Genomic DNA, 23032 nt, shown 5'->3' on the forward strand with positions numbered 1-23032 from the left:
CCTGAGGGGGCACATCTGTTAGCAGCTGGTCTCTCAACCGAGGTTGTTGAGACCCTACTCCAATCCAGAGCTCCCTCCACGAGGAAACTGTACGCCCTGAAGTGGAAACTCTTCACTTCATGGTGCAGAGATCGCCACCTTGACCCTGTTAACTGCCCAGTTGGTACAGTTCTGGAGTTTTTACAAGCTAGGCTCTCTGCGGGGTTAACCCACTCCACCTTAAAGGTGTACGTGGCGGCCATAGCTGCTTACCACGTCCCTTTCGGTGACCAGTCACTGGGTAGACACCCCCTAGTTACACGTTTCCTCCGAGGTGCACTGAGGCTGAGACCTCCAGTACGGTCCCGTATTCCCCCATGGGATTTGGTTGTGGTGTTAGAGGCTCTCTGCAAAGCTCCATTCGAGCCAATTCAAGAAATCTCAGACAGACATCTGACACTTAAGACTGCCCTATTACTGGCTATTACCTCTCTAAAGAGAGTTGGAGATCTTCAGGCCCTCTCGGTGGCCCCTAACTATCTAGACTTTGCCCCTGGTTTGGCCAAAGCATTTCTTTACCCTCGAGCGGGTTACATTCCTAAAGTTCCCTCTGTCACACCACAACCTGTCGTACTGCAGGCCTTCTGTCCTCCTCCCTTTCGGGAGCCAGACCAGGTGAAGCTAAATTGTATGTGTCCAGTGCGAGCATTGGACGCATACATCCACAGAGCTGCCCTGTGGAGAAAGTCTGACCAATAGCTTGTATGCTATGGTCCTCCTAAAAAGGGTTCTCCTGCCTCTAAGCAGACCCTTAGTCGTTGGATAGTCGAGGCTATCAACGTCTCCTATGAGTCCTCTGGTCTTCCCCTTCTTTTGGGAGCCAAGGCTCACTCTACGCGGAGTATGGCTGCCTCTAAGGCCTTTTTAGCAGGTGTGTCCCTCTTGGACATCTGCAACGCTGCGGGGTGGTCCACGCTCTCTACATTCGCCAGATTTTACAATCTCGATATGCGAGCCGCTCCTGGCTCTTCTGTCCTCTCGTCCTAAGCTGTGCTCTTCGGATACACACTAGGCAGGGCCTTGGTAGTCTGGCAGCGTTGGCACATCGTTCCCCAAAAGCGCTACGACGCAGCGTCTCGTTCCCGAAGAGGAACGTCCCTAGGTTACGTATGTAACCCTAGTTCCTCGAGGGAACGAGACGCTGCGTCGCCGAGCCATACTCCCGGCACCCCTGCCTGCGCTTGCTTCCCTACTCGAAGCTGAGGCCAGCTGCGTGGCACGTGCCTTTATAGCTTCCTGGTCGCTACGTCACCCCGTCCGTGACGTCACGCTCTTCCATTGAACTGATTGCACACGATATTCAGAGTTGTTCTTGCCAAAGGCGTTCCCCAAAAGCGCTACGACGCAGCGTCTCGTTCCCTCGAGGAACTAGGGTTACATACGTAACCTAGGGACGTTTTGTATGTGAACACAACCTTGAAGAGCCTACCCAGGCTCTTTCTCCATTTCAGTCTCTCGACTTTCTCTTTCTCTTCCCATCTCTCCCTCCCCCAACCCAACAAGAGTGTAGAAATTGATTAGTGAAAATAAACATTAGCATATAATAATGTCAAGGAAGGGATCTGCTGTTGAATCTCATCTTGCAGGTGTAGAAATAGGAAGAGGTTTCTCCAATAAGTTCACAGATTCAAGCCTTTTCACCAGACCTTCCTTTCTGATATTTGTAATACACTACATGCTACATACAGTATGTGACAAATTGTCGCACATATGCGCAAATACAATAAGCGTTCACATGTCAGTCTGGCAGAAAAAAAAACTCAGCTGAAGAGTATTATTATGCAATTAATAAGGTGTGAACTCTTATTTGCTACAAAAACTCAACTAAATAAAAATGTATGCTATAATTCGGCTTACTGCTATTGAAGTTTATTGTGTGCAAAATCTGTCTTTTCTGGTCTCAAACAAAATCATGGTTCTTTCTATTACTGTAATTAAGGTTTTAAATTGAAACCTGAAAATGTCTCGCACATCTAGCACTTCAAGGTAGCAGTTAATATAACAGCTCTAGTTTTTGTGTAAGCTGATGTTTTACTGCGGTACTTGAGAAGTCTTTGGGGGAAGATATTGGTGTTTTTGTAGTGATATGTAAATAGGGTTTCCGTGAAGTCCCCATTTACACTCACGACTCATTAAGAAGCATCTCAGAGTTGCACGTGTGTCAGATATAGCACAGTCAAGAGAGTTTTGGAATACTCTAAGAACAAAAGTAATACCAAGCTTGACACAGGCATTTTCACTTGCTTTGACTTTTCAGTTATTCTCAATCATTTGATGCTTAATTTTATTCAAGCAGTTGGTCTAGGGATGATATTTCTGTTAATTAATAAGAAGTAGTTTTCTATATACTGTATTTAAATATTTTAGTGCTCACAATGTGAAACTCGGAATAGTATTTACAATTTGCAAGACTGGAAGCTTCTGAATGTACATCAATTAATATCAAAGGAATATCTGATACATTCCACCGTGTTCTACATGTCTTTGATTAGAAATGACCTTGAAGGTGTTAATCAGCCGGATAGAAAGGAAGAGACAAAGTCAAGATTACCATGGCAACACAAATATTTGTTATATTGAAGGCCAACAAATATGGCCTTCGTGTCCACTGCGTGGTGGCACAAATGAATATCCACTTTACCCCTAATGGTAGCTTTCAGCTTTTGTGCAGCCAATACCGCAGTATAATGTGGGGCTTCATTGGTGGTTAGATCGAACATCAGTTTGCTTTGTACACTTTATGTGAGGGAGATCACAGCAGCACAGCACAGACGGCTGTGAAGATCACCTCAATCTAATCAGGTGAATGATCAGATTTTTATTGATTCAGTAACAGAAGGTCAAAAGCAGCATAATAGGCTTGTCTGGGCCTCCATTGAGCAATATATATATATATATATATGTCTATATATATATATATATATAAAAATTTTTTTTTTTTTTTTTTTTTTTTTGTATATATTTACCGGTCTTGCATTTGAATGTATCATTTTGCTCATTTTAAACATTGACATAATTGTGAAACTTCTGACTATTGTTATTTTGACTGTTTTAGTACATTTAATTATTCATAATTCGGTCTGTGATTTATTAAAAGATTACATTTTTGATGAAAACCTTGTGACATTCTAATATCTCTAATTATGATAGTCATGTTTATGTATAGTTATTCAGTTACTGGAAATGCATTTGTTTCATTGTATAATATACAATGAAAGTCAGTGAGGTCCAATGCTGTACTTTTTTGTTGTTGTTGTTGTTTTATAGTATAAACCAAATTTAGCAGAAGATGAAAGTCAGACTTGTTTGAAATGACATGAGAGTGCATATTGTAAATGATGCCAGAATTTTCGATCTTGAGTGAAGTATCCCTTTAAGGTCATGATCGTGTCTGCTTTTTTGTTGTTTAGAGCACACAAGTCAAACAAATAGATCATAATTCATAACATGTGTTTCCATAAGCACTTTGTTTCAAACTTTAACTTGTCCCACCGTCCACTTTGAGCCAGTCTGGACATAATTTAGATTTGTGCCAGTCCAGAGATTCTTTACATTTTCACTGCAGAGCCATGATATTTCTGCATCAGACATCAAAGCAAATTATGTTGTTCTCCTAATGCAGAGGAAAAAGGGAGTAACACAAATGAAATGAAATCACAGATAATAAATTGATCCTGAAATACCAAGAGTGCTGCACACAACTTCAAAGCTTAACCCTGTTTCCTCTCTTTCCATCTCTTTTCTCTTTTTTTCCCAAGGGACTTTCAGTGGTCTGGAGATGAAAGTCCTCTCTTTTTAGTGCATATACTTTCTTATATGTGCACATTCTGTTGTGTATGTTTTAAACATTGAAATGTAAAGAGGCTGTGGCAGGTTGACAAACGCTTTATGATAATATTTATCCAACAAACACCTCAGATTTTTTTCTTTATTGAAATAAACTCAAGGTCTTTTATATTATTTCGAAAACATATTGATTAAAGGGAGGTTATTATTGTATCAGACCAAAAAAAAAAAACATAGCAAGAAGATTTTCTAAAGCAATGCTTCGTCTTTTATCAGTGTTGTAAATAAGAAGTCAAAGATCCCATTGCTTGGTTCTTCAAAGCTCAGCTTTGCTATTATTTGCAACCCTAACTGAAATCATAAACACCTACACTTGCAACAGATGGAGGGCATCCTAACTTCCTGAGCAAAAAGACTTGTGTTAACGAGATGTCAGAGTGCTAATGTGGTGTGTAATGTTCAGACTGTGTGAACCTGTCAAATGAAGTGTGTGTATGTGTGCGCGTGTGTCTGAGCCTTGATGTCATAACGTTGTTTATGCTGCATTTTTAGAGTCAGCCTAATGTGCCGAGATCTGAGCTGCCTGTGATAAAGATTTCAGCGGGCACATCAACCGCCACTAACAACAGCCATGCTGTTAAGAACCCGGTCTGCCTGCTTGAAAAAGTAACTTAAATGCCAGCGGTTGCTGTGGTGGATCCCTGTGTGAAATGTCATATCGGAGCAGCCGCTGCAGAGTGTTTCTCTCTCTCTCTCTCTCTCTCTCACTCTCTCTTTCTCTCCTCTCCCTCATTCTCTCTCTTTCACTTCCATGGGGGCAAGGGCTCCAGAGAATGGATGAAAGCAAGGAAAGAGAGGTGAACTCGCAACTCTGGCAACCTTTTACCATGGTCTGACCTTTTGGTCAGGGAAAGAGCATTTGATGGCGGTCTGTGCAGGCATTCCCCCCCACCAATCAACCCCTGAAGCAGCTCTTAAAAGCAGTGTGAGAGGCGGTTTTTTTTATTTCATTTGAGTCTTGAAAGGGAATAGTGAGTAACGTGTGGGCAACTGCATCTAGCCCTCATTACACCTGCCTTTACTTCTCCGTTTTAAAAGGTAATGGCTAGGTCGGTCTTAAACTGATGGGATTCAAACCAGCAGTTTGAACTTCCACCCTGCAGTCTTTTTACATCAAATGACAGAGACATACAGTATGAGAGGCCAGTGGTTTTGTGACAATTGCAGCTTTTACTTTGTGTTATTTTAAAGTTACATTAAAAGTACTGTAAATACTGCTGCTGTCATGCATTAGAGTTGTCTTACAACAAATGCATCAAATTAGACATCACACCCACATACTGCTCTCGTGGTTTTATTCCTTGAAACACCTAGATCATTGCCTCGTGTTACCCTATATCAGTAACAGACTTTCTCTCTGTTGATTGTAACCTCAAGTATCCAACAGAATAATGGAATTTTTCTTCCAAACATTTCCCTCAAGATCAGCAAACCCAAGTCCCCTTTCATAGTATATCATATCATATCTTGTTGTCAGAACATTTTTTTTTCTCCTCAAATCTCCAACTAACAGTGATACAAGGAATATGCATTCTAAATATTCCAATCTACACCATGTTAAAAGCATAAATTAATTAACAACCAAGATATTATGTCAAAGCAAACTGGTTTTCTAAATGTTTTGCTTGGGTTTGGGCCATTAAACAAATAATACTAGATATTTTTGAATATACTGCAAATGCATTTAACCATATTATTTCTCCATTATATTGCAGGCTTTTTCAAAATTCTCTTTTGTAGTTGCCCTAACGAAAAGCTATATACTGTACTGAAAAATTAATTGGTGTAATGTAAACCAATTAATAATGGAAACCATCTTAAATACATTAAACTAAAACAATCTATAAAAAGTAAAAGTAAAAGTTTGCCCTTATAGTATCCAATATTTAATATTTGTAGCTTATATTAATAATGTGGCACAAATGACAAATACCTTAATACCATATTTCTACAGCTTTAGTAACTGTATGGAACATAGAGGTGGTGCTGTGTGGATTGAAATGCTTGTGTTTTCTCATTGGGTACAGTTAATCTCAAGCCATTTAATTTGGTTTCAGATAGCATCAGTTTTTTCTATGTTCATATAATGGTTTATGTGTCGTCTCTCGAATTCAAATGTACCAAGCAACTTGCATTCATTCATCAGCACTGCGCAGGAGACACTGTTCCGGGGGCCAGCTGTTCTGCGCAGTTTAATGAGGTTCATTGCAGGGCTTTTGGTGTTTGTTTCCCAAGTGCTACAGCAAAGCCGAGGCAGTTCAAAGATACCTGCAGCTTTAGTTTAAGCCAGTGCAAAGACATTTTATCACTCATAATTTTTGAGAGAAATACCGCAGACTCTTGACAAGAATATGTGTGGTGGGCGGAGTTTCTGCGATCAGCCTACAGGGAAAATCCAGGTGCTCCCATTGGCCAGTCAGTCTAGGCTTACTTTACCTTTTGTCCATAACCAATCACAGCCCTCTATTCCTCGGGCTCTTGGGTTTCAGCCCCAGTTAGCCCTTATGTAAATCCGGCGCTGCATAAACTGGTCAGAAAGCATAGTACGGGTATTCAAATCTAAATGTTAGAGAAGAGGACCATTTAGAATGAATAGATTCACTAGAATCCATCACTAGACATCAGAGAGACAAATGTCTTGGTATGTGTCATTTTTTGTCTCATAAATCAGTTCCGTGCAAAACAGTGAAATGACTTGTCTCTAACAGTCCACTGTTATTTGAAAGATGTACTATTGCCATATGTTAGTCTAGTCTAGCTTTCCTCTCAGCATGCCATCTCATTTGTGTGTATGTAGAAAAGAGAGCAAGAGAAAGAAACAGACAGAGCAAGCACCCTCAGGCACTGAGGGAGGGTGGTGCCGGGACACAGCTGGGTACAGAGCTGGGGTTTAAATGTCAGCCTGGCAGGGTCTCCCTCTCTGTGCCATTTTGTGGGTCGTGTCACATGGTAAAGCACTGGTGGGGTCAGAGGCAGAGCAGGTCTGAAACCCAGTGAATGGTTGACTGCTGTTTCTCACGGCAGGCGTCACTTTGTGAGTCTATCAGCAGAACACTTTTAGAGACAGCCTGTAATACCACGGACATTAAAAATACACTGACTTCAGCTCAAACTGTGTAGCTGATTTTCACAGATATCTGTCCACGCTATAGCAAAAAGAAGCTGCTTTGATTTGGGTTATGCAGCACAAATTTGAGCAAATTATTCATTAAAACTTTTTTAAGTGATATGTGATTAAGATTAAACATATTAGTGCTGTGCTGTGCTGTGTTAAAATCAAAGTTCATTCATGTTGTTAGTGTTATACATTAGATGGAAGGATTGAGTATTTCAGTGCATGGTTTTACTTAAATTACCTGTGTAAAGAAAAGTAAAAACAAAAGTGTAAAGAAAAGTAAAAACATAGAAAGATACTCTTTCTGTTTTGCTTTTCACATTTCTATTTGAACTCATGTGCTGGTGTGCTGTTTGTAACATTTTGTCTTATCCTTTAGAAGTACCTTAATTCTAAATAGTGTCAAGACCATCCTCCTCTTTCTCTTTAAGTTAAACTGAACTTTTCAAATGAATCACTATGAAAATTGTTGGGCATATGCTATCAATAGTGCTCTTTATAAATACCAGAAATCATCAGCAACTCTTTATAAACCAAATAAGTGCATTTATTTTCGTGTTCAGCAGTTTTGTTATACATGTTCTATTCCTTTTTAACATTGACATATTAAATATAGTGTATACCAGTGTCACATTTATTTTTGTCGTATATCTGGTTTTCTCACAACAAAGGTAGTCATCAGTTAATAGTCATCTTAACCATTTCATTTTAATGCATGTCTGCCCCATTCATCTTTTTGCATATGATTGACGCTATGTTTTTCTCCCCAGTATGTCTTTCATCAAGGTTATTCAGCATAAATGAGCTTCTAATATAAATGCAGATTGTAGAAACACTGCAAAATAATCAGGGCTTTTAAACCGCCTCAACATGAGCTGATCATTAAAAGTAATGAAGTGATAATGTGCGCTAATCGAATATGTCGCTGATTGTCTGGTGTCTGCTCAGCGCGTGCTCTTATATACGGATATTTTGCTTGATGTCCTATGAATCTTTCGAAACTGTCAAAAAATGTGTTTCGATACAGTTTAGCTATGGTTAATGTGCTGTAAACCTCCTTAGCCAACACCTGCTGACTATCTGACTCCTCTAATGTTGTGTCTGGTGGTAGAAATATGCAGAAGAAAAATACAGCCAGACGGTTCTTCATAGCAATTCATGACAACATACAGCCATGAGCATGGGCTTCATTACACATTCACCAGAGCTTGATTTGTGCCCGGTCTTTTGCCTCAAGGCAACTTAAGACACCGTTAGCTCTGGCCGAGGTCCTCTGGAGTGAACTGAGGCAGAAGCCCAGGCTCCATAGCATCATTAGCAGTTGTGACACAGTGTTAGATTAGCAGTAATTAAGCATTGAATCAGAGTGATTGGCACCGAGTCAGGTCTCAATGTTGGCCTGTCAGGAGGAATTGTGAGGCGATGGATCAAACTGGCCTGGCTCTGTTCCACGTTCTTGACCAGACACAAGGGGAGAAGGAAAAATAGATAGAGGAGGTGATGCATGTGTCCAACTAACAGCCCCACTAACCAAGAAACTCGGTTGCATGTTGATAGATAGACAGACTCATAAAGTCATCAAGCTGTGTTTCAGTCATGTTTTCATGGCAGTGACTAGGCCGAGGAAAACGTCTTCTCCCACTGGTTGCACTGTAGTAATGAAGATGCTAATGAGAATTTATGTGACCATTATGTCGTCTTTTTTCTTCTCTTTTTTGTCTTTCTTCTGTGTAATGGCACATGGACCCTCTTTTCTTAATGACTGACTTCTCTTGCAGTCAGTAATGTGTGCTGTGAGTCTGGTGGACGGGGGAGACAAATGAAATGACAAATGAAATAGACATTTTGGGAGAATTTAATGTGTGTGTCAACTGTGTGTGACATCAGCAACCATTGTTGTGATTGGTGTTTCTGTAGCTATCTTTTGCAGTATTGTTTTAGTGGCAGGTATCTGTCAATTGTAACTGTGTATAATGAGTGTTTGCTGCCTTAATTGATGTACTTGAGGATTTAGTGGAGGCTGTGGCAGGATTATCAAAACTCTGCAAATGCATAGACCATCTGAACATGTCCACAAAAAAAGTGGATTGCAGAAATGCTGCTGTTAGAGAGTTTTACAATCATCATCAGAAAACAAGACAAAAAAAGGTGTGTGGAGGGTGTTTTGAACTATTATTCAAATTATAAATTAGGGGTTATAAAAATGGCATGTTCTTTATTTAATACTGGCCTGAATAAGCTATTATAAGTAACAGTAGTTCAAAATATTAAATAAAACCTGTGTGTGTGTGTGTGTGTGTGTGTGTGTGTGTGTGTGTGTGTGTGCGTTCGTGCGTGTGTGTGTGTGTAATATATATCATGCCCACCAGAAAGATTTGAAAGGGCAAAGGTAAGGGTAAGGTTTTTTTTTTACAGTGTCTATTGGGAATTGGTACTTTTAAAATAATAAGGTGTCATTTCCTTTTAGCTCATTTATTATAAGGTAGTGTGTATGCTTTGTCCTTTAACATGTAGTTTTAGTCTGAAGAAAATTTATTTAAATAAACCTACAGTTTTTTACAATCATCAGAAAACAAGAAAAAAAACGTGTCTGGAGGTTGTTTTGAGCATAATGCTGAACTTTAAACACTGCAGCATTAAAGAGGCATTCACACATAATATTGTACAAAACCCGTTAGCAGATTTGAAGCAATGATCCACAACTTCCGATTAAAGTGTGTTTAAGCATTCATTAAGGATTCATGAAAGAGTATGTGGATAATATAATCTATAAAATGGTGTATCCTAGCTGTATCCTAATGAAAATCGGGTCATAGCCATAATCAAAAGCCATAATTTTACAGAGACATGCATAACAGATTCAATAGGAACACAATAGCACGTGCAATTCCTAGTTGGATGACTATAAAAAAAGCCACGTGTAACTCAATATGGTCAATCAAACATTTTAAAAGGAAACAAATTAAAGCCACAGTCTAGCACTGTGGACTATCACAAAAATAATAAAGGGACATGTATTAGGCTTATTGTACTGCTTCGAATGTACTTGTTTGTATTTGTACAAAAGTACTTCCTTCTAAGCAGATTGGAATCTGTTGATTACAACAGTAATTTTTTTTTATTATTATTATTTTTATTTTTAAGTTGCTCTGGATAACAACATCTGCTACATGCCTTAACTGTAAAAGTTCTCCACATCAACAGTTTGCCTGCCAGAGATGTTTATGACTGTTTTATGGTGATGTGCAAAGGATGACCTGATAGCACTCTGCTTTTTTCAAACCCTCACTGTCTTTCATTATAGTCACAGGCTTCTTTTAAAATTGTCCATTACCAGATCAGGAGAAAAGCAAGGTGTCATGTGTGAATGAGAGTCCTAATCAGCAGTAATGAGACTGCATACAGGAACAAGGTGGCAGATCTGACACTGATGTATGGATGGTGAGTAATGATGTCTGCGGTGATGGTGTACCAGTGGAAGCTGTCTCAGAATCCTCAGTTTATAGACCTCGGACGACCCTAGAAAACATCAACAGGGACTGTCTTAAAAACATCACCCAACTCTTTCTAAGGTTCATTAATATAAGTGGTATTGCACCTGTAGGTACTAGCTCTGCTCCCACACAAGCTTCTAGTTTGTTACGGAGTAGCTGTTGCTATATAATTTTTAGATGGAAAGACCTTTGCAGAGCTCTATGCAGGTCATTTCAGGATTCTGCTTCAGCAGACGATTGACCATTGAGATATCTAATAGATTGGCTGTTGGTTTCTATGTGGAAGTGGAATAATAGGATTGTAAGATATTAAAAACATGCTCAGAAAGGTTTGCTGGTATAGTGGAATGCCTACTGATGTTTTTTGTTGTTGTTTTATGTGCATTGCATACTAAATCATTTTAGATCTTTAAGCAAAATACAACATAAAACAAAGGCAACCTGATCAGACATGTATAGTTTTTATTGTTTTATTGATTGAAGCAAAACAAATCTAATCTATTAGATCAATGAAGTAAAAAAATATATTTTTTTAAATCTAGTTGTGCCAGATTTAACAGCAATAACTGCAACCAATCACTTCTAATATCTTGAGATCAGTCATTCACAGGGCTTTGGTGCAATTTTGGCCCAGTTGTCTTTGCAGAACTGGTTTTCAAGAATGAACTGCCCATTTAAGGTACTGCCACAACAAAAAGTCAGGACTTTGACTAAGCCACTTCAAACTTTAATTTAGCTAAATTGAACCCATTCAGAGGTGGACCAACTCTTATGCTTTCAATCACTGTCTTCATAATCAAGTTACACTTGAGCTTCAGTTTATAAACTGAAGACTGGATATCCTCCTTTAGGATTTCCTGGTAGAGAGTAGAATTCATGTTTCCCTCAGTTACTGCAGGTTTCCCAGGCCCTGCAGCAGCAATGCATCCCCACACTAGCACACTTTGTTTGTGGAATTTAGTCTTTGTTTTTTGTCAGATGAAATGGGACCCCTGTCTTCCAAACAGTTCCACATTCAATTCATCAGTCGACAAAACAGTTACCCAAAAGGTTTGAGGATATCATTAAGGTATGTTTTGGCAAAATTCAGACCAGTCTTAATGTTCTTCTGGGTTAGCAGCGGTTTTTGATTTGCCACTCTTTCATGGATGCCAATTTTTGGCCAGTGTCTTTCAGATAGTAGAGCAAAAGTGTCTTTTATTTATATGAAAAGTGTCTTTTATTGATGCAAGGGAGGCCTAGTCCTTTTGATGTTGTCCTTGGGTCTTTTGTGGCTTACTGGATGATTCTGGGCTCTTGGAGGAATTTTGGAAGGTCATTCACTTCTTCTGGCAAGATTTGCTACTGTACTGATTTTTATTTATTTATTTCCATTTGGAGATAATGATTATCTCTGTGGTTCTTCCAAGAGCCTTTAATTTTCAATCACTGTATTCATCATCACTTCTAGAATTTATTTCACCTTTAGCATAGTGTGTTACTGTGTTAGACCTTTTAACCAACCTCCTGCTGTTGAAATGTTTTTAAAGATGCAGTATGTAATGTTGACAGTTAGTGGTTAAAATTGGTACTGAAGTCCAAATTCAAAATATTGGAGAGAGCTGTTTCTCCCGCCTCCTGCTCAGACTTGACAGTTGCCAGATTGAGGACACTCAACAGGAATGAGTGCAATTGAGAATGGAAGGTGACAAGCCTTACGGCTGTAAGCTGATGAGTTGATTTATCTGCATTTTAATATTCCTCTGGTCATAAAGCTTTTAGGTCTAGTAGATTGTGTGATCTCTGACCCAGTTAATTTGCCAGCTTCTATGGCTGCTGTGTTTTTCATCAAGTGGCAAACTGGGGTGTTGAAATATTCTTGGGTAAATTTTCAGTGGGCAAAATTACAGATCAGAACAAAAACAGACATTCTGACACTTAACACATTTTAAAGTCTAATAACTGGCTGTAGTATTGTTTTTCGGTGGGGGGGGGGGGTGAAGTATGGGGAAATGGCCCAATTTGTATTAGATGACTTTTATATTTCTATAAATAACATTATCACTTTAAACAAATTGGTTTGTTTACTTTGTTTTATGTTAGATTTTGTTTTAATTTCTTAAAATAATTAGCATGAGATATTTAAAAACAGAAGACGGAGGCAAACACCTTTTCACAACACTGCATTAAGTTTTGAATTTTTTTTTTTTTTTTTTTTACTGGAATAGCCAAACCTGTTTTTTTTTTTTTACAGGATGTGCATTACGCATACTTTTGGCCATGTTGCAGTTTTGCAAATATGACTCAAACTCCAATTTGTTTTCATTTCATGTTATTTATTTATTTGTCAGGGACAAAACACATTTATCAGGCATCACAGTGATGTAAATGCAACAGATGTAGCCAGTTGCTGTCCCTATGTGCAAAAAATACTCTCTAGCTTTGTACAAATGTGAAATGAGTCAGGACTAGAATATACCTGTGCGATCAAAGTAGCTTCTTCAGGGCAATGTTTTTTTTTTTCATACTATAATTTTCTTGTGGGCATAGATGAATTATGGGTCGTAGCAGCTAACCACTCACATCTCTTGACCTGTCATCAATGACATCACGGTAATCTTTCTTTTTACACTTTTAGACTTTCAGCGATTGCTTTTAACGTAACTGCAGGACTTGACCCATAAAGTGAAGACATTTCATCTATGGCAACATAATGGCAGTAAGAAATAAGTTCTGTGAAACTCTCCAAATTCTTCGGCAGGTAGATCGCAGTACTTGGGTCACTGGTCTTTTGAGGTTTGAGAGGCAGTGGTGGAGCAGCAGTCTGTAATTACTGCATCTGACAGACTCTTAGTGGAGGCATAAGACACATTTTCAGCAATAGGCTGCTCTGATTCTGTGCAAGCTTTTTAAAACAGGGCTTTCTCTTTAACCTCAAAAGTAATGCTTAAGTTTAAAGTGGTGTTTATCAATTACAGATAGTCTTTTAAACACAGTTAAAAGTAGGGCACCAATCAGAGAGTGTGGCACCTTATACTCTGTGCGGGGGTGTTTAAAACTGAAGGGATTTCCATGCTCCAAATACATAATCTGGAAGATTCTTCTTAGGGGACAGATTATAATTGTTTTGTTGTTTTCATAAACCTTTTAACCTCACTAATACATTATATATAGTAAGCATGTTATTAAGGCACAACTGAAAAGTAAGGCACAATAGAAGCAATAAGAAATAACCCAAAATGTATTACGCATGTTTGTACATTTAAGCAGATTCATCATAGCCTTCCATCTGATGTTTGAAATGTCCTAAATGTCCAACGTGCTGCAATTCCATCATAACATTTCATCATATCTCATTTCAAAGTGGCTTCCAAGCATGTCCTTTAAAAAGCAAGAACTGCTAATAGAGTTCAACATAATAACTACAGCTGAAGGCCCTGAGAGTAAAATGTTCCTAATGAAATCCATTACTCTTAAACTTTAAAGGGAGCCTATCAGAAGTATTGATATGGGCATTAAGGGAATACTTTAATTGTTGGCCCTGGCCCGAGCAGCTTTGAGTAAGGTGGACTGAAACGTGAGTCAGCATTTCTCACCAGATCAGCAGCAGCATGGAACAGTAATTGCGCAGCTTAGAGAGTTTTTATGACTCGGCAAAAAGTAGTAAAATTCGTCGAATAGATGTTTTCACAGTGGTTCCTGTCAATACCACGTCATTTTAAGAATTTGAAGGATTGTCAGTCAATTCTCAACTGAAATTGTGTATCTGAATGTTTCAGTGTTAGTAAGACTTTTTATGTTCAGCACCCATATTACTTTGACCTCCTACTCTCCATATTCCATAAAGTTTTATTCTTAGTAACTGTCATCTCATGGTTAGATTTTCTTTATTGGTTTGTGTTTCAATGTGATTTTGTAGCTAAGTCAGCTGTGTATGTTGTGTGTTGTGTTTTGATCATGCTGAATCCGTATACACAAGATGACAAGCGTAGCATTTACCTTGATCGCTAGCTTGTTCATAGCTTTGAACCGCCTGGCATGGGTCTAGCTCTAGCCTAGATTCAGACAATGAGGGAGCTTATTTTAACAAGCTAATCTACGGCAAAGACTGCAGCGACATGGCCGACACATATCTCTCCCTAAATTAGTCCTTTAAGCCTTATATATGTATGAGACATAGCAAGCCAAATGTTAGCGCTCGCCAATTAGTGTGGCAGTGTTCAGCGTGGATTAGAGATGGGTTTTTTTTTTTTTTCATCTTCTCCCCTCCACCAAATCTCTTTCATCCATGAAGGAAATGTAAAGTTAATTCACTCCAAAATGCCCTGAAAATGTCACACAGCATCCTGATGTTGGCTCATCAGTGGTGAAGTGGATTCATGTTCTAAAACTAGCCAAAAATGCAAAGTGTTAAAATGCTCTGACAGACAGGAGATTTATTAAGCAAATGCTTGTTTTCCCAGTCTTTCACATAGGATTGCTGAGTCAAATAATTATTTGACTATATGATACTTTTTTTTCTTAAGTTGCAGTCACATTTACTGTTTTTCAAGTGAATTTTTGTGGTTGAAATTTAGTCAGTTCAATAGGAATATATGCAGTCGGGAATTTCATTTGAGGGGGACTGGTTTCCCATCACAGATTTGGCACCAGGTTCAAATTTGTCATACAGAAAGCTGTTTGGTTTGAAAATGATATCTTGGAGATGAACTATTGGCAATGGAATTCTTTTTGCCCACAAAATTTAGCTAAAGCTAGCAAAAATTACCTTAAAGCTAGTGATCAAAGTACAGTAAAAGCAAAAAGCAAAAAAAAGAATTGTGTTGACACATCTTGTGTATATAACATGATCAAAACCAAGAACACACAACATATACTGATGAGTTAGCTACAAAGTAACACTGAAAAGGAAGCAAAAAAAGAAAATCAAATCATGAGGTGAAATAGACATTAAGAATAAAACATATATGGAGGGCAAGACGTTGGTGATGTTTGTGCTGTTTTACACAAAATACACATACGTCTTACTAATTTACATTTGAAAACATGATTTCAGTGATGATAAAACTGACAGTCCTTAAAAATATTAGTTATATATATAGTATTGACTGGTACCCCTGTAAAAAATGTACCACTTTGTCTAAGAAACAGCCTAAACTGCACATTTACTGTTGTACAAAATGTTGCTGATGTGACCACACCTTTACACTATTATAGCCAGCACTCTTTAATGCCAACTTAATACAGTATGGAAAAATCTTATGATATCATATGACTTGGATCATAAGAAAGGTATGTTGTTGTAATTGTTGTTTTTTTTTATTTAAATGATAGTTCAGTTTAGGTTTGGGTTGTATACTTTTAATATGGTTTTGCCATCGTGTCTGACTCCTCACATAAGCAGTTAAATAAGCAGTTTTGCAAATAACCTTCCAACTCTTAAATAACCACCTATGTGAAGTCTGCATTAACTATACGTTGTTCAAGCATCTACATTTGAGACTGAGGGTTATACCTGAGGAAAGACACTGACAGATGGTGCTGTGTGTACGGATGGAGGCATACTTTAGGCAGCCTGACTTTACCCTCTATCCAGATGCTTGTTCAACATCAAGCTCTCCTTCTCTCCACGGTCAAGTGAGTACATCAAGTGATTATACTATTGTTTGTCAGTCACCACAGGACTCTTTACAGCCTGAAGACATGGAGTGCTTTTTCTATAATATAGTCTATATAGTGATATGTTGCACAGCAGCTCTAGGTTTACAAGTGAGTTCTTGTTGACAAATGATATTGCATTTTTGGTGACATATTTTTTTTTTATTTCACATATCACTCTTTAAACAGTTGTGCTTGTGTGCGTGTGTGTGTGTGTCTGTGTGTGTGGGTGTGGTAAGAAATGGAAGTGAGGTTAGTCATCCAGATTTTGTTCTCTAGAAAATTGCACAAATGGTTGATGCATCATCGGTTGAAGCTGTGAAGTAATGATTCAATGCATATTAGGACACAGATGTACCATTCTTGCAGGAATTTATTACACAAACATAGTCATAAAGTGATAAAATGGATACAGGAAAAATAATAATGATGGAATAAATGTGAGATATGTAGGTTGTGGTTATCTGGGCATTCTGTGGTTTTGGGCTTGTGTGCAGTTTGTCCATGTCGAAGATCATATTGTATACAAGTCATCCACTACAGCACGCCCAGATTATTGCAGCAAGAAAGGAAAATAAAGCAAGGTGAGGTTAAAGGTGGAAGTATGTCTGGCCGTTGCTAAAGCTGAGGTGTGTTTATCTGATCTCGAGATTCTGGAACGAGTGAACCACTTTATTTGTTCCCCTCTCATTTCTGCCAACTCCAGCTGTCATGCTGTGGGACAAAGAGGGGTAAGCAGGGGACAACGGAGGGAGGCGTGCAGCTTAAACCAAAGATAAACCAAAGACCCATTCGCAGACTCGTCATCTGCATTTGACGGGACCCCACCCCCAGTTCCTCCAACCTACAGACACACACACACACACACACAGGCACGTACACCTCACGGGCACATGTTGTATAGTTTTTACACACTCTCCCTCTCTGAGTGCTTGCATTGCTTTCTCTTTCTCTCGCACACACACAAACACTCAAACAAGCCTCCCCCTCCCCTCTTTTCCCTCTCTCTATTCTCTTCGTTAGACTTGGTAATCCCTCTCTGCTCGCTGCAGCTGTTCCCCTCCTCAAACCTCATAATAGTCCCCCAAAATTGTCATTTTTATAAAGAACAAAATAAATTATATATTTTTTATTTAGTCACTACTTCGGCTCACTGACTATAAAGTGTTTCCTTTCCCTGCAATAAAAAAAAAATAGTATCTTGAAAATTTTTTGGAAACATCTAAATTAATAGATTTAATTCAAATAAAAAATACTTGACATTGTTAATCTACCATAATATATTAGGTTAGGTTACACCAACAAAACTAAATTTAAAGCTAAAATTAGGAATAAATAGATCTTTAACACTGAGCAAACAAAGGAAAGGAAATAATCTAGTGGAGGAGGAAATACTTCAGAGAAACCAAACTCCTCCTCTGGTAGTACACACATTATAATAAAAGTGTGCATGCTACATATTATCTAAGCATGTGTAATACTAGTCATGTGTGCTATAATAATAAGGTAATACGCAGGACAGTGGTAAGATAGTCTGGCTCGTACAGATTTTGGCAGAAGGCGTTGCAACATTAGTTAGTTTGGATAGCGATATAACGGGTTAAAGAAGTGGGAGAAAGCTTAGGGAAGATCCAGGCGCGAGCGATTCAGCAGGCACAGAAATCCCGAATAGTTGAACAAATGAGTGACAAGCTCTCCGTCCATTCAAGCTGGCCCTGCAGCCCGCGCGCTGTGGGCAACATGTGGAGGCATCGCTATAGCAACCAGTGGATGTGACATGTGCTCCAGACAGCGACTCGAGTCTCGCTGAATATAAGGAGGGGCTCCGTGAAAAAACCCGGCTTTTCAGTAGCACATGATCATTCAAAGGACAAGACAACCCACTGCAGCTTCTTATAAGTCATTGGGAAATGTGGCGGATGATTTAGCTCGCTTTTTTTTCTCTCCCGCGCTGCCTCAGTCTTTTTCTTTCAAACTGTTTTTTATGTCTCCTTTGTTTCTGTAAAAAAATTGTAAAAAAAAGTATTCGAGCAGCGACGGTCTTTTGTTTAGGTGGACGCGAATGGGGAGGTTAAAAACTTTTCTTAGCTAGCGGGATTGCGAAAGGAGGCTGCAGTCGCCAGTCGGACATCTGCGGAATAGGTTCTTCAAAAGCATCCCTCGCGCGCTGTCCGAAAATGGAACTAGGTAACTATCTATTGGACGTGCACTTGTCTGTTGATGCGCATGTATAATGGTCGGTAAATAAATGTAACGAGGCTCTGAAAGCACCATTAAGCGTCACCTAAAACTTATTGCGCATCCGGATGCATCTGGACTGATAATGAGAGTGACTCTGTCCTGCAAGACTTACGTGGCGGTGCTACAGCGTGACACATTTCATCGTGCTTTTCATTTAAAACGCTTCTGCTGATAGAAGCTCGTGTATAGTGCGTGCGATTTGATGGCTGAGATGGTTTGCAGACCGTTATGTAATTGATCTGGGTCGTGAGTCAGTGTAGAGTGGTAGTAAGAGCTGAGCAAATGGTACAAAGTGCAGACAGAAACACCATTCTGTTTCTTTATAAAGGGAGGAATCGGTGTTTCGCTGTTTATTTTTGGGGAATATCAATCGCAATGAAAACGGTGGGTTCAGTCAGCGTGGGTCTTTTCGAGTTGCAAATGACTTGGAGCCAAAAATAAATAATAATATAAGAAAAATGTATAGGTGGGTAGATGGTGGATAAATGAAAAAAAAAAAAAAAACCTTCTTGCAGTTTGATGGTAATTTATAAGGGCTATAAGTAGTTTTTTTTTTTCTTCTTTTTTTATCTCTGACAATTTTTATTTTTTATAAATGTTCCATTCGTCCTGTGGATCAATAATGTATAAACTTTCCAAATTGCAGTAATCAGAGATTCAATGTAGGCTTATTCCACATATTCAGCTTGATGCTTAATGTTAATATTTTTAAACATTGGATATGTCTTATCTCTAATTTACATTGAAACGTTGACTTGAGTGAAATGGTCAGTGAAATGCAAGATATAATTAAAGTCATAATGCGTTTACATAAATTCCCTGATGCACAACTTAACGTTGAATTTATCCAAAAGGATAAGGGCATGCAATTTAGACTGTATTTCTATATTTAACAGACATATTTTTCTAATTTAATAACATTTTTAGTGTAGTTTTGTATTGGGCAAAATTTAGTCAATTAAATTGTTAATTTGTTCAGTATCATGAGCATGATTCTTGAGTATAGTTTTTTAATTCAGTGCATTTATTCTATTATTTTCTTCCTATTTTAAGATCTGTAGAGCTGAGAGTGGATGGTTTTAAGGCAGAGCGATTATTGTGTTTAATAGTGAAAGGATATATGGGCGGCCCTTGTCTCAACCTTTCACCCATCACAGTCTCTCCTCCACCCATCCCTTCCCTCAATGATTTAAATCAGCCGGTGCATCCCAAATCTGCCTTTTGTCCTTGCCCAAATATACAAATCTTTTTGTTTATCTTCTGTACGTTAAAGAATGAAAAAAAAGAGGGGTTAAAATAACTTGAAAATCAAAACTCCATACATATAGATTGCTTAAATGTAAATGCTATCAGTGAAATTTGTCTGGCCGAACATTGTTTTTTTTTTTTTTAGGTTTTAAGTTTATGTTTTACCTTGGTTTGGACAGTAGTCCTGGATTGAAGTGTTATTTTGTATGGATGCTGATCCACTGTTCTACAATTTGTGTTTAAAATTATAAAATGTACATGTATGAAGATTTATATTTTGTCAGTGTAGTAAAGTTTCAGTCAAGAGATTTATTAGCTAAAGCTGAGGATAAGAAATATCTGATGACCGTGCAAACACACTCATTAATCCAGAAACAGATCCCACCCAGTAACATGTTTTTCCTCTTCTTGTTTGCTATGTCTTGCTTTTAATTTATTTACTTTTTATGCATATTATTTTTTTTCTGGAATTTTTTCTCCCATTATCTTTTGTTTATTTTAAATTCTTATTATATATTTAAATGAGGAAAAAAAAAATTCACTGAAACAAATTTATCTGGAATTCTAGATACTTTTATAGATTTATACACACATAATTCTTAGTATTTCTACTACAGATGAGGATATGAGAATCTTAGCACTTTTTTTTAGAGAACGCTTGATGTGAACATGTCTGTCTTTTTCAGTAGACTCCTGTGAATCAGAAATTTGCAAGTACAATTTATTCCCTACAGAAGAACAAAACCATAAAAGCATCAAGGATTCTCTCCCTCCCTTTTCCCTTTTTTCTTTGTCTTTTTTTTTTTTTTTTTTTTTTCTCTGCTTTTAAGTAAACTGTGTTTTTGCGGGTTTTCTACTATAAAACTAAATGTGTTGTAGGAAGTAAGAAGATTTGATACCTTATTTTGACACCTTATTTTCAGTTTATTTTCTTTTATAGAGATATATTATATTTGCGTGTTTTGAGAGTAAAGATTTAGGTAATTCCAAAATACAACATACCGTGTAGAGTCGTTGCATTGCATTTAAAAAATTTTGCTGTCTTCTTTATAATAAGAGAAGGTATGCTATAGAATGGTTATTTCTTTCTCTTTTTATTTTACTAATAATTCCTTAGTGATGTTGAGATTTTTTTTTAACTACATATGTAATTTGTACATGCAACAAAATAATATGTTTAGGTCATACGAAACATTTTTGCAAAATATATGTTTTTTGTCAACCTTGCTTTGATGTAGGTGCTTTATTTTATTTTAATTATATATTTATGCTGTATGATTCGTTTTCGTAGTGTCTTTTCATTTATTTCATATACACTGTAATCTGCGTTTAATTTGGCAATAGACTACATCAGGACAACATTTTTCAATTTTTTGTGTTATTTTCCAGTCCCTTGCTCAAATGCCTAATGCATGTATTCTATTTAGTTATAATTAATTGCGGACATTATTTAGCCAAGCACAATTTTCTTTTCAGAGCCACCTTTTCATGTTAGAGATCTTTTCATGTAATTCGATTGAGAGCGCTAAGCCTATAGAGGGATGGAGGGAAGGAGAGAGGGGGGATTCTATTCCAGCTGAATGCGCCCTCTTCTCTACACACTTTCCATGCAATGTTTGGTGGGTGGAAACCAAACCATTTCTGCACCAACAAAAGCCCACAATCACAAAAAGTAGCTACTAATCCTTGGAAACTACTAAACCTCACATTTAGGTGCTAATATTTTCAGCAATGTGTAGCCAGTCTATGGGGGATTTCAGAATGTGATTAAATGGAGTGAGCTTGATTTTTATATTGTGTGCTTCACAGTTCTATATGTTATGTTGGTACCGCAATAACAATTTGAAGTAGATTATAGTCATCGTTTATAAAATACAGATCAGAAAAATCAGTCTTGCTTGCATCTTGCTTTGCTTGCATGGCTTATAGTTCTGTGATCAGTCGTTTGGTATGATAGCACTGAATGTGAATAGAGGCAGATTAAAAAACTCTGAACCCCATTCTAAAGGCCTCAGTCTATTCAGCCTCACAAGGCATTTGGAAACAATATGCCGCCAATCCCCCAGAAGCTTAGCCCCGGCTGTCAGCCCTCCCCCCGAGGGGCTAACAAGCCTGACAACCCCCTCTACAGTGGAACGCTAGTGGGGCTCGGACCTTTTAGGTACTCCCCCTCGGCTTAGCCCTTTTCCCATTTTATTAACTTGGAGGTCTGAGCCAATTCCCCCATCCCGACCAAACCCAAGATTGGAGGCTAATTAGCAACAAGCTGGTACAGTGAGGACCGACCCTAATTGCTCTGTGGTGGTATGCATCGACCTGCCAAGACAAGAGTGGAGCGGGCCTTCACTTCCCAAGTGTCAGCTTGAGGTGTATCTACATCAGTGTATAGCTAGTAAAAATTACAAGCAATATGCGTCTTGGTGCCTAATTCAAACTATAATATGAAAACACCAATTGGACATTATACTGTGATCAGTTGGTGATTTACATACATATATCATAAATACATCTTGTCTTACATATATATATCTTACATTTTGAAATGTATCAAATATTATTACAATTTTAACTCTTTTATGTTTACATTTTTGTTAATTAATGTTTTAGACATGACATGTTTCAGTAATGGCAAAGCTGAATTTTCAGCAGCCATTACTCCAGTCTTCAGTGTCACATGATCTTTCAGAAATCATTAAAATATGCTGATTTGCATCAAGAACCATTTATAATTACTATCAATGTTGAAAACAATTGTTGTGCTTAATATTTTTCCATATTGTATATATAATGTGTGCATGCATTATCTTGTTTTAAATTCACAATCTCATCCGAGTTTCTCCCTCTACTCTGTTCTTATTTCAGAGGGGCAAACTGAGCCACATCCCCGTGGTCAAACAGAGTCAAGTGGAGCCAGGCAACTTTTTGATTCTGGTGGTGGTTTCCATGGTTTTTATTGTGATGGTGTTGGGGATGTCGGGGGCTCTGTACTGCTTGCGCCATCGCTCCCACCATAAGCTGAAGGAAAAGCTGGCTGGTTTGGGAAGCTACACAGGCCACGATGCCACAGCAGCCTATCAGGTAGGAGCCGGGCCGATTATTTCAGCCAATCATGTTTTCTCTGACATTCACCCATGCATATTAACATGAATAAGCGTCTCTGTTTTCCAGATATAGTGAACAATTTGTCCTCACCCAAGGTTATTTTTACTTACCTTTACAGAGTAACACACTCTGTATTTTTGCGATCCCCACCAGGTGTATTAAAGGTTCTTAATGGTTCCAAAATTATTGTAGCTCATTAACAAAAAGGCAATGAAATTCATTTAAAGCTTCTTTTCCTTAATTATGACCCATTGGAGCAGACGCAGATGTCCTTGCACGACAGCAGTGTTTAATATGAATCCTAATTGAG

The 23032-nt window shown here is 38.1% G+C and overlaps 1 protein-coding gene across 1 annotated transcript in view; it reads left to right on the forward strand.

Moving 5' to 3' along the window:
- The window catches only part of LOC113106141 (receptor-type tyrosine-protein phosphatase N2), a 205298-nt gene that overhangs the window by 156123 nt on the left and 26143 nt on the right, over window positions 1–23032 (forward strand). The window contains 1 exon segment of the mRNA XM_074559920.1: window positions 22483–22698. Coding sequence (XP_074416021.1) covers window positions 22483–22698 — 216 coding nt within the window.

This window comes from Carassius auratus, chromosome 7 (genome assembly GCF_003368295.1).
Source record: "Carassius auratus strain Wakin chromosome 7, ASM336829v1, whole genome shotgun sequence".
NCBI classification, from domain to species: domain Eukaryota; kingdom Metazoa; phylum Chordata; class Actinopteri; order Cypriniformes; family Cyprinidae; genus Carassius; species Carassius auratus.